This window comes from Trichechus manatus, unplaced genomic scaffold (assembly GCF_000243295.1).
Source record: "Trichechus manatus latirostris isolate Lorelei unplaced genomic scaffold, TriManLat1.0 scaffold00030, whole genome shotgun sequence".
NCBI classification, from domain to species: Eukaryota; Metazoa; Chordata; class Mammalia; order Sirenia; family Trichechidae; genus Trichechus; species Trichechus manatus.
The window spans coordinates 13,656,513-13,671,156 of record NW_004443966.1 but is presented as its reverse complement, the minus strand read 5'-3'; the positions used below and the strand labels follow the sequence as shown (position 1 = coordinate 13,671,156).

General features: G+C 36.5%; 1 protein-coding gene across 4 annotated transcripts in view; it reads right to left on the bottom strand.

Moving 5' to 3' along the window:
* PIAS1 (protein inhibitor of activated STAT 1) overlaps window positions 1–14,644 on the bottom strand; it is a 123,571-nt gene that overhangs the window by 16,698 nt on the left and 92,229 nt on the right. For all 4 annotated transcript variants that reach the window (XM_004374692.2, XM_023729756.1, XM_023729755.1 and 1 more), the window contains one exon: window positions 4,192–4,265. In XM_004374692.2, coding sequence (XP_004374749.1) covers window positions 4,192–4,265 — 74 coding nt within the window. The remainder of the gene's footprint in view (window positions 1–4,191; window positions 4,266–14,644) is intronic.

Sequence of the window (14,644 nt, the reverse complement as noted above, 5' to 3'; positions counted from 1 at the left end):
TGATCTAATAAAATGGATTAGCGGCAGTTATACTGAAAAGGCATACAACATTGGATAGTGTCTTAAGTCAATCTCTTTTGAGATATAAAAGAGAGAAGAGAGCAGAGACACATGGGAACCTCATACCACCAAGAAAGCAGTGCTGGGAGCAGAGCACATCCTTTAGACCTGAGGTTCCTGTGCAGAGATTCTCCCAGACCAAGGGAAGACTGATGCATCACAAGGACCTTTCTCCAGAGCTGATACAGAAAGCCTTTCCCTGGATGTGATGCCCTGAATTTGGATTTATAGCCTACTGGACTGTGAGAGAATAAACTTCTCTTTGTTAAAGCCATCCACTTGTGGTATTTCTGTTACAGCAGCACTAGATGACTAAGACAACTATCTAGGTTTAAATCCCGGCTCCATTACTTACTGACTCTGTAAATCCTGAATGTTAGTCACTCCGAGACTCGGTTTTGTGAAATGGGGGCAAAACTAGCACCTACATCATAGAATGATGGGGATTAAATTATATACATGCTTGCTGTACAGTGCCTGACACCTATTGTGTGTCATCTATTATTAATTAAAGAAACATATTTGCTTTAAATCACTTTGTAAGCTAGTAGGAGACTTGCCCAAACCTCTGCCCAGTCACTCTTCTATGCTCGCACAGTATCAGGCAGCCTCTCAATTCCCTCACACATCTCTATTTAATTTTTATAATTTATATATGTTCCTGATGAAAAGCTCCCCCCACCCCCCACAAAAAAAAAAAACAATCATTTGTGTACCAGAAAAATCCCCCTAGGTACCATTAGTCAGGACACACTATGTTAGTCCAGAAATATTTTCCAAGTAACAATCTGGTTGCTGGTACAAAATTTTTATATCTTAAGTCAGACCTTAACTTACCTGTAAAGTGCAAATTCCTACTGAGGAGTATTTTTGCTATTGCCCTAATACTAAATAGAGGAAACATGGGCTAAAAGTTCTAGACAAATACGGTAACAGCACAAAAGGTTCATGCACTGCAGAACTAGTAGGCTATTTCTAATGGTTTATGAGGACAGTGGCTAGGAAGAAAGAAAGATTATCTCAGAATCTAAGCCATAGGCTGTAGAACTTACACTCTGAAAAGCAGTAAATTCCCCAAATGCCTTCAGTTCACATACTTTTAACCTCATAATTTACAGTTGTCAGTTCATATCTTTTTGGCAAGGGAGCAACTCTCACACCCTTACGATCAGCCACACTGACAAGCTGACCTACAGAGCTGTTAAGGAATACTGAAACATGAATGGCACAGAAAGGACATTTACAAATGGATACATGGAGGCAAAAGTTTGCTTTCAAATGCACTGTTTATTAGCTGTCACACACACATGCCTCCTTTCAAAGAGCCACAAATTAACTATCATGTGATAATCCTCCTCATATTCTCGATTTTTAAAAAATCACTAAATTCTAAATATTTACCTGACAAATGGATAGTGATTTTCTCTAACTTGGTATCAGAAGAGAAGCTGACTTTTGAACATCTTCATCTTGTAACTACAAATCCCACCTCTACCTTTATAGGATGTGATGGATATCTGCATCATTTCCAAATAAATACTTTGAAAACAACTCCCAAACATGTTTTCTAATGCTACTAACCTTACTACTATAGTACATTTGAGCTGTATTAACTGATAATGTTGCAAGACAGAGGAAACATCCCAGAGATAAGTTTAAACCAGTTTATATCAAAAGGATCCTTAAAAAGTCAATAAAGTATGTATTTTTTACCTTGTAAGAAGAAAGGAAGAGAAGTGTGATATTAAGAATCACTTCACAGCTATTTCATAACAATATAAATATTTCATAAATATCCAAACTGCCCCCCGCCCCCACCGACTCTAAGTCATTTTTATTTGCATTTGCAGGCCTGTGAGAATCTCACAAAGCGGTCTCTCAAAGATCCTTTCTGGTTCTACTTTCAATAAATCAGAACCAAAAAATTCCCACCTAAGAGCAAAAACATTTTAAATTATTTTTTGCCTTTAGCTAATGGCACAGAAACTCATTTATTTTGAGATTTGTACATCTCAACAAGGACAAGTGCATAGTGTGACATCTTATTTACATATTTTCAAGGGAATCTTTTAAATAATTCTATAAATTTGATATATAGATGAGTTGTCACTAGTAAATTTTACTTTTGAGTAAAAACATACCTAAAATACATGGCCCCACTGTTCCAGGGTAACTGTAAAGGGACTGTCCCTTTAGCCAAAGAGAAACCCATCAAATTATTACAGATTTTATATACATATAGCTGTTTTTTTTCTATAATGTGAATCTTGAAAGCAGATGTCAATTTAAAATAAACTGCTAAAACTGTTGGACGAAAAAAGGAGGAGCAAGGAGACATAGGAAGAAAAATTAAAAGCTGATTCACTAAATTAGGAAGTTCAAAGAGCAAAGTATGATCAACTTTTTCTAATAATATAGAGAATAACATGTGGACTTTAAAATTTAAGACTAGTTCCACAAATAAAAATTTCCAGTATTTATACTGGAGTGTTTATTTATATGAATAAATGCTTCCTGTGAATGTTAAATATAAACATTATATATACTAGCACAACTCTAAGTACTTTTAAAATGGGACTGAAGAAAAACAAGACTTCTTCCAGTGATTTAAATGGAAGACAAAAGCTTATACACTTGTCTAAATTTATCATATTCTCTAAATTGCTGTTTCATAAAGAAACAGGGTACCAAAGAACTGTGTGTGCGTGCGTGTGTTTGGGGGGAGATAAATCAGGATTGGGGGGAAAATGGTGGGATAAGTATATATTTTTGTAAAAAACCTTAGTCTTCCCACCCTCCACTTCCTGATCTATAAATCACTTTCTAAATGTTACAAAGTACCAGTTTCCTTTACAACACAGAATGTCCTTTAACATTTATCTGGTTACTTAATTAAATAATCTTTAATTATAGAAGGCCTGGCGCTAAAATATTTTCCCTAAGGAAAAGAATGGCTATACAGAGAAAACATACAGGAAGAATAAAAGAATATGATAGGATTTGGTGGTTTATATTAACTTATTTATTTTTTTCTATAACTTCCAAAAGTTTTATAATAAACAGGAATTATCTTAGTTATTACCAAAAAAAAAAAAAAATGCGAGGTGGGTCGGTGTATTTGTTTTTAAAGAGCTATGTAAACTATAGTATTAGAAACAAATTCAAGAGCTAATGACTTCTTCGTATTGTGTTTAAAGTTTTACAAACTATGAAAGACTAGGATGTAGGATAAATAACACATTTAATTTCTGTTTAAATTCTTTGTTTCTTTCAGATTATAGTAACTTCATCTCAGATAAACAGGACTTCAGTATTGAAAGCCTTCAATATTAGACCTGAACAATCCAGTTAATCAGGAAACAGATGTGCCCTCTCATTCTTCAAATTTCCCCCAATTTAGACATGATTAATTTGATTAATTATAGAACAAAAGGTAATCAAAATGTTGAAGTACTTTACTATTTACTTTTCACATATTTCTGTATGAAAGCCATATTCAACCATCACCTCTACTATTGGTAGATCTAATACCAAACTAGTCAAGAAATAAACCTCAAGAGAATATTGTTTTAAGGCCTTTTTACTGTAAGTGTAATAATTTTGTAAGTCTTGAAGCCTTATATTTATTTCATAAAAGTGATTGATTCTGACCTCATTTTCTGCTTTAAAAATATTTCTAGGCTATTTTTGTATGCAAAACAAACTCAATTATTCAAGTTGAACAGAATAGTTTTTATCTAATAGATTCTTATAACGCAGACAATGTGGGCAAAATGGTTAAATTGAATGTGTGGGTAATCATGGCCAGATTTTTATTCTGAAGGATGTTTTTTTAAAAGATCAAACACACAGAGTTAATAAATATTCCTTATTTTGAGATTTTACACTTGAGCAGGATAGTCATTATTCACAGGCAATATTTAGATATGTCTTACTAAGGGTAGAAAATTTTAATAGACTTGTATGGATTCTAAACCCTATGTCTAGATAATAATGTCCACTTTCACAAACTATGAGAAAGGTGGGCAGATTTTAAAAGTAAACAGATTTTCTCAAATACCGGAAATAACCTAATAATAATAAGAAATTCATGCCAAACCTTCTGGAAAACAAGTATTATTTAACACTTACTGGACATAGCAGAGAAACCCTTAGGCTGGTTGTAGCTATTTCACTGTCTGGATCCGCAGTCAATTTCTCTTTAACTGACCATCGTTGAAGAAAAAAGAAATAAACAGAAAAAGTTTATTGAAGATACATCACTAATATAACATTAAAAAAATGAGGAACTTAAAATGAGAAATCGTAAGAAAAAACTAAAAGACAATTTGCTCAATTATTTTCCAATCAATTGAATAGATGAATAAAAACAATTATATGGTCTATACATTCTACAATAAGCAAAGGAAGAGAAACAATTGTATATCTGTGGGTTGACTACATTTCCTGTAAGCTTCCCATTTCTCACCCACGGAACAAAAAACTGCATTGCAGTAACAGAAAGGAAATTTCTACAGCAGGTTGACATATTCAACTGATGGCAGGCTCCCCCGGCCCCCATTTTTTTTTTTTTTTAATTCTAAGATACTAGATAAAAACATTCTTTATTTTAAACTGTGACGAATATTATTTTGGCTCTTCTATTTTAAATGAAATTAATAAGCAGCAACTATAAAATAGCACTTATAAATTTTTCAAAGTCCAGGTAATAAGATATTTACTGTAAAACATATTAATTCTAATTTCAAATTATAAAAAGAAAAAAAGTTAAATTGCTTTTCTTCCCCCATATAATTATTTGCTGATGTGGCACGACTCAAAATGAGAAGAAACAGCTGCAAACATCCACTAATAATTGGAATATGGGATGTACGAAGTATGAATCTAGGAAAATTGGAAGTCGTCAAAAATGAAATGGAACACACAAACATCGATATCCTAGGCATTACTGAGCTGAAATGGACTGGTATTGGCCATTTTGAATCGGACAATCATATGGTTTACTAGGCTGGGAATGACAAATTGAAGAGGAATGGCGTCACATTCATCATCAAAATGAACATTTCAAGGATCTATCCTGAAGTACAACGCTGTCACTGACAGGATAATATCCACATGCCTACAAGGAAGACCAGTTAATAAGACTATTATTCAAATTTCCGCATCAACCACTAAGGCCAAAGATGAAGAAACTGAAGATTTTTACCAACTTCTGCAGTCTGAAACTGATCAAACATGCAATCAAGATGCATTGATAATTACTGGTGATTGAAATGCAAAAGTTGGAATAGAAGAAGGATCTATAGTTGGAAAATATGGCCTTGGTGATAGGAATGATGTCAGAGATCATATGATAGAATTCTGTAAGACTAACAACTTCTTCATTGCAAATATCTTTTTTCAACAACATAAACAGTGACTATAATGTGGACCTCACCAGATGGAATACACAGGAATCAAATCAACCACATCTGTGGAAAGAGATGATGGAAAAGCTCAGTATCATCAGTCAGAACAAGGCCAGGGGCCAACTGCAGAACAGACCATCAAATTACGCACATGCAAGTTCAAGATGAATCCGAAGAAAATTAAAACAAGTCCACGACAGTCAAAGCACAACCCTGAGTATATCCCACCTGAATGTAGAGATCACCTCAAAAACAGATTTGATGCACTAATACTAATGACCGAAGACCAGATGACTTGTGGAATGACATCAAGGACATCATATGTGAAGAAAGCAAGAGGTCATTAAAAAGATAGGAAAGAAACAAAAGACCAAAATGGATGTCAGAAGAGACTCTGAAACTTGCTCTTGAATGTAGAGCAACTAAAACAAATGGAAGAAATGGTGAAGTAAAGGAACTGAACAGAAGATTTCAAAGGGCTCGAGAAGACAAAGTAAAGTATTATAACGACATGTGCAAAGACCTGGAATCAGAAAACCAAAAGGGAACAACACACCGGGCATTTCTCAAGCTGAAAGAACTGAAGAAAAAAGTCAAGCCTCGAGTTGCAATACTGAAGGATTCTATGGGGAAAATACTAAACGATGCAGGAAGCAACAAAAGAAGATGGGAGGAATACAAAGAGTCACTGTACCAAAAACAACTGGTTGACATTCAATCATTTCAGAAGGTAACATATGATGAAGAACTGATGGTACTGAAGGAAGAACTCCAAGCTGCACTGAAGGCACTGGCATAAAACAAGGCTCCAGGAACTGAGGGAATACCAACTGAGATGTTTCAACAAACGGATGCAGTGCTGGAAGTGCTCACTGGTCTATGCCAAGAAATTTGGAACACAGCTACCTGGCCAGCTGACTGGAAGAGATCCATATCTGTGCCCATTCCAAACAAAGGTGATCCAATAGAATGCGGAAATTATCAAACATATCATTAACATCACACACAAGTGAAATTTTGCTGGAGATTATTCAAAAGCGGTTGCAGCAGTACATCGATAGGGAACTGACAAGAAATTCAAGGAGGTTTCAGGAGAGGATGTGGAACAAGGGATATCATTGCTGACGTCAGACGGATGTTGGCTGAAAGTAGGGAATACCAAAAAGATGTTTACCTGTGTTTTATTGACTATGCAAAGGCATTGGACTGTGTGGATCCTACTAAATTATGGACAACATTGTGAAGAACAGGAATTCCAGAATACTTAATTGTGCTCATAAGAAACCTGTACATGGACCAAAAGGCAGTCATCTGAACAGAACAAGAGGATGCAGCGTGGTTTAAAGCCAGGAAAGGTGTGCGTCAGGGTTGTATCCTCTCACCCTACTTGTTCAACATGTATGCTGAGCAAATAATCTGAGAAGCTGAACTACTTGAGGAAGAACATGACATCAGGATTGGAGGATGATTCATTAACAACGTGTGATATGCAGATGACACAACCTTGCTGAAAGTGAAGACTTGAAGCACTTACTGATGAAGATCAAAGACCACAGCCTTCAGTATGGGTTTCACCTCAACATAAAGAAAACAAAAATCCTCATAACTGGATCAATACGCAACATCATGATAAACTGAGAAAAGACTGAAGTCAAGGATTTCATTTTACTTGGATCCACAATCAATGCCCACAGAAGCAGCAGTTAAGAAATCAAACAATGTATTGCACTGGGCAAATCTGCTGCAAAAGACCTTTTTCAAGTGTTAAGAAGCAAAGATGTCACCTTGAAAACTAAGGTGTGCCTGACCCAAGCCATAGTATTTTCAATTGCCTCATATGAATGTGAAACCTGGACAATGAATAAGGAAAACCAAAGAATTGTTGCCTTTGAATTACGGTGTTGGCGAAGAATACTGAGTATACCATGGACTGCCAGAAGAATGAACAAATCTGTCTTGGAAAAAGTACAGCCAGAGTGTTCCTTAGAAGCAAGGATGGAGAGACTTCGTCTCACTTACTTTGGACATGTTATCAGGAGGGACCAGTCCCTGGAGAAGGACATCATGCTTGGTAAAGTAGAGGGTTAGCAAAAAAGAGGAAGACTCTCAATGAGATGGATTGGCACAGTGGCTACAACAATGGGCTCAAGCATAACAATGACTGTGAGGATGGTGCAGGACTGGGCAGTGTTTCGTCTGTTTTATGTGGGGTCACTATGAGTTGGAATCAACTTGACGGCACCTAACAACAAGAACAACTATTTGAGTTCTACATTTATTTACCTATAAACTAACAGTGTTATCTTGAGCAAGGCAATCCACCTCTCTGAGCTTAATTTCACTTACAGTAAAATAGAAATTCATACTAGATAATCTGTCTTTTCAGTTTCAACTTCTTATGGTTCCTAAGAGAGAAGGCATTAGCAATTTTATCTTTTAATGACTGTTCCATTACTCTCCTTCAGTCTAATATAACGAGGCCATTTATACCCCTCATTTGGAAACCTGAAAACCTCCATCCACAAAACATTATAAGACTGGAAATGCCTAAATGTAATAGTCCAATACTTTCAGAGAGTACTCCACAATTACTTTAAAGTCTATATTGTATAGGGGGCCCCAGTAAAGTGGTTGTGTACATAATGAATCATGGAATTTCAGAGGTGTGGCACAACTAAGTGTGACCAGATAGGTAACATACAGTAGAAAGCAGAAAACTGGAAGAGAGAAAAGTACTGATAAGAAAGAATGATTTCAGTTAGATGTCTGTTGTGCTGATAACCATTCATGAAAATTAAGAATTGTGCCTTTAATGAATATGGGGACCATACTGCTGAAATTTCTGAGATGGTCCAGATCTTGATCTTCTAGCCAATTGCTTCCATAAATCAGTGGTTCTCATCTAAGGTGCATATCAGAATTACCCCACAGAGCTTTATAATTGTGCCCAATGAATCAGAATGAGGAAGAGGGACACCAGTGTGTAGTTTTTAAGAAGGCTCAAATGTGATTCTGATGCCAGAACCCCCACCACAAATCATTTAATGGCCTGGAAATTCCAAATTTTCAAAATCTATATATTTCACAGACTGCCTCTCACATCTGAAAATGCATAAAACCCCTGGTTTTTATTTTGAAAAAATATAGTGATTACATCACTTATGCTAATTAACACCATATGTTTAAGTTATGAAAAGTATGCCTTTGTGCCATTACAGACCTAATCTTAATCAATCCTTTCTTGTACAGACACTTTTTAAAGAATAATGTATTGTACTAAAGGCAACACATAATTGCCATACAAAATAAACATGAAAACAGAATTCTAATGTGATTACTAACCATTCTGCCTGCCTTCACCAACCACCCCACCAGCACCCTCCCACACACACAGCAATGGGAACAGTAACTGAATTTGGGCTTTGTCTATTGAAAGTTTCACTTAAATGAAGCAATAACATACATCATGATATCAGCCTTATGCAAAACGAAGTTCAGTGTACAGTACTTAGAATAGAAATCGAAATAGGAGAAGCAACATAAACTAGTGGTTAAGAGCACAGGCTCTAGTTCTAGAGCTAGCCTAGGTCTGAATCTCCATTCAGTCTCTTACTAGTTACGTGCCTTAGTTAAGTAACATGTAAAATATTCTATAAATATTAGCTGTTGTTACTTAAAAATAAATGTGATTTGTATGTTCATTTTCTCTTCAGCGTGAGGAGAACTTTCTGAAATTATTTTAGAATCAGCTTATCAGTTTCTATTTTAAAAAATCTGCTGCGATCTAGATTAGGATTATATGCAATCTATAGATCAATTTGGAAAGCACTGATATATTAGCAATTTTAAGTCTTCTAATCCATTAATATGGCATATCTCTCCACCTATCTAGGTCTTCTTTTAATTTCTCTCAGCAATGCTTCACAGTTTTCAGCATACAAATCATGCACATATTTCATGAGATGCATTCCTAAGTATTTCATATTTTTGGGTGTTTCTGTAAAATTATCTTGTTTTTTGAATTTCAATTTCCAATTGTTCACTGCTAGTATAAATACAATTGGTATTTGTATACTGACCACGTATTCTGTAACCTTGCTAAACTCATGTAGTAGTTCTAGTAGCATTTTTGTAGATTCTTTGGGATTTTTCCCAATAATGCCATCTGCAAATAAAGACAATATTATTTATTCATTTCTAATGTGTATGAATTTTTTTTTTTTTTGGTCTTATTGTGCTAAGTGCTGAACAGAAGTAGTGAGAGCAGATATCCTTGCCTTGTTCCCGATCGTAGGGTAAAACATTCAAGTCTTTCACTCTTAACTATGCTATTAGCTGCAGGTTTTTTAAAGTTGTCTTTATTTGAAAAAGAAAATTAAGGTTTGTGGACTCATACTACCTGATTTCAAGACTTACTATCACAAGCTATAGTAATCAAGACTCTGATATTGGCATAAGAATAGACATCAATCAATGGCCCAGGAATAGACTCATACATCTATGGTCAGTTGGTGTTTGACAAAGGCGCCAAGGTAATTAAATGGGTGAAAAGGTAGTCTTTTTAACAAATGATGTGGAAAAACTGGATATCTGTGCGTGCGTGGGGGCGGCGGGTTAAGAACCTCTACCCTTACCTTGCACCATATACAAAAATTACCTCAAAATGGACGGTAGACCTAAATCTAAGAGCTAAAACAATAAACCTTCTAGAAGAAAATGTTTTTTTTGACCTCAGATTAGGCAAAGATTTCTTAGTATGCAAAAAGCGTAAACTGTAAAAGGAAAAAAAAACTGATAAAGCAAACATCATCGAAATTAAAATATAAATCAAGACCCTGATAAGAAAATGAAGAGGCAGGCCATGAAGTGGGAGAAAAAATTGGCAAAAACACATCTGTTAAAGGACTTGTATCTAGAATATATAAAGAACTCTCACAACTTAATATAAGATAAACAACTCAATTTTAAAAATGGGCAAAAGATTTGAACAGACACTTCACCAAAGAAGCTATAAGGATGGCAAATAAGCACATGAAAAGATGTTTAACATAGTCAGTCATTTAATTTACATTTTTCCTATTTAGTCATTAGGAAAATGCAAATTAAAACTACAATGAGATTCCGCTACACACTAACCAGAATGGCTAAAATCAAAACCGCCTGACAATGCCAAGCGCTACTGAGGATATGGAGCAACTGGGAATCTCATACATTCTTGGTGGGAATGAAAAAATGGCACAGTCACTTTTTAAGAAACTGTCAAACTGTTTTCTAGAAAACTACCATATGACCCAGCAATCCCACTCCTAGGTATTTACCCAAGATAAATGTAAACATATGTCCACAAAAATGTGATGCCCATATGCAAACTGCGATTGTTTATAGCAGATTTATTCATAACTCAAAACTGGAAACAATCCAAATATGCATCAACTGATAAATGGATACACAAATTATGCTACAAATAAATGGAATACTACTCAGCAACGAAAAGGAACAAGTTACTCATACATGAAACTACATGGATGAACCTAAAAAGCATTATACTAGGTGACAGAAGTCAGACACAAAAGGCTATATACCGTATTTTTACACAAATAACGTGCATGTTGTATGTTTTTTTCCAACTGCACCTCCCCGTCGAGTTACATTCATAAGAACACCATGCTGATTTTTTTACAGCAACACATAAAAAAATTATCATAGTGCACTTATGAAGATACCTGGGGGTGGGGGCATGTAGGAGGGTAAGTGGCAGCTAACAAAAAAACATATAACATGCACACTATTTCTGTAAAAATACGATACTGTAGGATTCCATTTCTCTGACATTCTGTAAAAGGTAAAACTACAGATATAGAAATCACATAAATGGTTACAGGAATTGGGGGTAAGGGATGGGACTGACTGCAAAGAGCCACAAGAGAATTTCTTGGGGGTAAAACCAAATGTTCTCTATCATGATTGTGGTAGTGCTTCATGATTGCATACATTTGACAAACTCATCAAACTGTACACTAAAAAAGGGTGAATTCTGACTGCTTGTAAATTATACTTCAATAAATATGATCAGAAGGGAAGAAGGAAGGAAAATAGATAGAACTACACTAAATCTGATCACAAGAAAGAATGGAAAAAAATAACTGAAATAAAAGTACTTGTCTTCTGTGAGCAAGAGAATAAAAATTAAAAACAGACACATAATGTTTATCCTGCTGTAATAAACACCACATGGGAAGTCATCTGGATTTGCAGCAGTAACAGTATTTTATTATATGACCTATAATAAAGTTACAGCTAGACACTTGTGCAATAAAGAATTTGCACCTTTGTCTTCAGTTCCTGGGAGGTAACCTTTAAGTTCTCAGAATTTCCCAAATAATTTAAGTGTCTTTGCTATTCATGGTGGGACCCCTAGACCACACCTGACAGTTTATGCTAGAAAGATGGCTCAGTATAGGGGCTGCCCATGGCAGAAGTCCAACCATGTGATTAGTGGTTTGGCCCTTTGAAAGGTGTAATATAAGCTCAACCTTGGGGAGGGGGCTAGAGATGGAATTCAATCACGTGGCCAGTAATTCAATCAACCATACCTACGTAATGAAACTCCAATGAAAACTCTGCGCATCAAAGCTTGGGTGAGCTTCCCTAGTTGATAATATTTTGAATATTATCACGCACTGATATGCCAGGAGAGTGATGCATTCCTGAGAACAAGGGAAGCTTCAGATTTTGGACTTCCCAGACCTCATTCTATGCGTCTCTCCCTTTGGCTGGTTCTGATCTGTATCCTTTCCCTATAATAAAAAGTATAACTGTAATATAAATGTAAATAGTGGCTTTCCTGAGTTCTGGGAGTTCCAGAAAATTATCAAACATGAGGGGGTAGTGGCAATCCTTGAATCTGCAGCCAGCTGGTCAGAAATGAGGGTGGCCTAGGAACCCCTGAATTGTCGCTCGTGTCTGAAGTGAGAGCAGTCTTGTGGAGAAGTGTGCCCTTAACCTGTGAAGTCTGGCCTAACTCTGGGTCGTTGGTTTTAGAAATCATTTGCACAAGTTGCTTTATATGTCATGTTAAGAAAGTGGGAGTTTTTATTTCACTTAGGTTACTACCAGTGGAGAGACATATAGAGGGGTCAAGAAAGAAGAGGAAGATTATTTAAAATAGATTTTAAAAATAAAGGCAGGATGTAAGGGCTCAAACCAGGGCAGTGATGGTAGGGATATAGAGAAGACAGATTTGAGAAACATTTACGGTGTAAGTTTGATAGGACTTGGTGAGTTCAATTTTAAATAACTGAATTTGAAGAACCAATTCAGGTGAAGGCAGTTAGCTATGTAAGTCTGAAATTCTGGGATGAAGATACATATCTGTGAGTTGGTGTTAGTTTAAACCAAGAAACTGGAATGTGATTGTCTACACAGGAAGTATGCAGTGGGTCAAGGATGGAACCCCCCCAGGAAACACCAACATTTAGGATGCTTTCCTTAAGAGAATCCATTGAAGGTAAGTTACTGGAAAGAAATGATCTGAGAAGAGGGGAGGGGAAAATTTCAAGGAGAAAGTGGCTGGTATCAAATGAGGCGAAAGTATCCAAGATGAATACAGAAAAGGTATACACGTGACAATCAGGATATCACTGGTGACATCTGCCAGAGCAGTTTAGTGGAATGATGGGGGTTAAAGACAGATCACAATGGGTTACGGTGAGGAGGTAGAAGGAGCAAGTAGACTCCTCTTTCAACAAACTAGGATGAGAACAATAGGAGAAACACAGAACTGTAGCTACAGAGGAGCTTGCTTTCCTTTTTCAAAGGATGAAGAGAGACTTGACAGGGAAGTTAGACAGTTCCTCCCAGAGAGGGAGGAACTGAAAACAGGACAAAGAGCAGAAAAATGAGGCAGCCAGGTCTCATAATGCTGTGTACCGAGCATCTCCACCTGTATGTCCCACAGGCATCTCGAACACCACAAATCTAAGACTGTACTCTGATCTTTCCCCTGCAACCTGATCTTTTCAACACTGTTTTCCATTGCAGTAAACAGCATCACCACATAACCTGGTGCTTTAAGTAACAAGCCTAGAACTCATCTTTGACTTCTCCTTTTTCTTCACTTCTCACATGTAATCAATCACCATTTCTACCCCTACAATACTTCTCAAATCCATCAATTCTACTTCCATCATTATCCCCTTAGCCCAAAACAAAATTATCTCTTGCTTGGACTACTGCAACAGGTTCTTAACTGGTCTTAACTGCATCAGCCTGGCCCCACCTCAATTTAGTCCTCAAAATGATCTTTTTATTGTCCAAATCTGATGATATCACTCCTCTGCTTAAAATCCTTTATCGGCTTTCTATCTTCTGTATGAATTTGCCCTGTGTGTATCTCTCTGGCCACTCTCCCCTTCACTCTCTCTGCTCCAGTACCACTGGCGTTCCCTCTTGGCATACTTCCCTTCCCATCTGGGGCTTAACTCCTCTTTGTCCTTATAATCTTGTCTTAAACATCACATCATCAGAAAGGACTATGTTCCCCTGTTGTATCTCCACAGAGGTCACTGTCTTTCTTCTTCATGGCACATTACAACTGTAATTCATTCATAACTTGTGCAATTATTTAACATCTGTCTTTCCCACCAGACTGCAAGCTTTTGGGGGATGGAGAATTGCTGTGTCCCTTGCTTAACGATACATTCTCCAGTGCCTGGAACACCATGGACTCTTAATATAATTTCCTGAATGAGTAAAATAAATGAATAAAAGATTAACCTTAGGCAGGAAAAGGGACATGTACACCTGGGAGACTGAAGGGAATAAAGAGAGGATGAGCACAAATGTAGACAAGTTGAAAGGCAGTTACAGTGGCAGTAAGCCTGGAGAAGAAACAGGCAGTTTAGAGAATTCACATCTGGTAACCCAATTTTCTTTCACTGACAGTGTGCTGGGAATGGAGACAGTGTTTGAGTAAAGTATAGCCAAGGCTTGAAGCAACTGCTGAGTGGGGTGGGGTGGGGGGAGAATCCGACCAGGAGTTGGTAAAAGACAAGGAAGGGATGCTGAAAACAACTGTACATAAAAGGCAGACGCCACAAGACAAAAATCCACTAAATCAAATGAATCAGAGAAATGAATTTCCAACTTAGTAAAAAGTCTAAATACTATCTACTTTA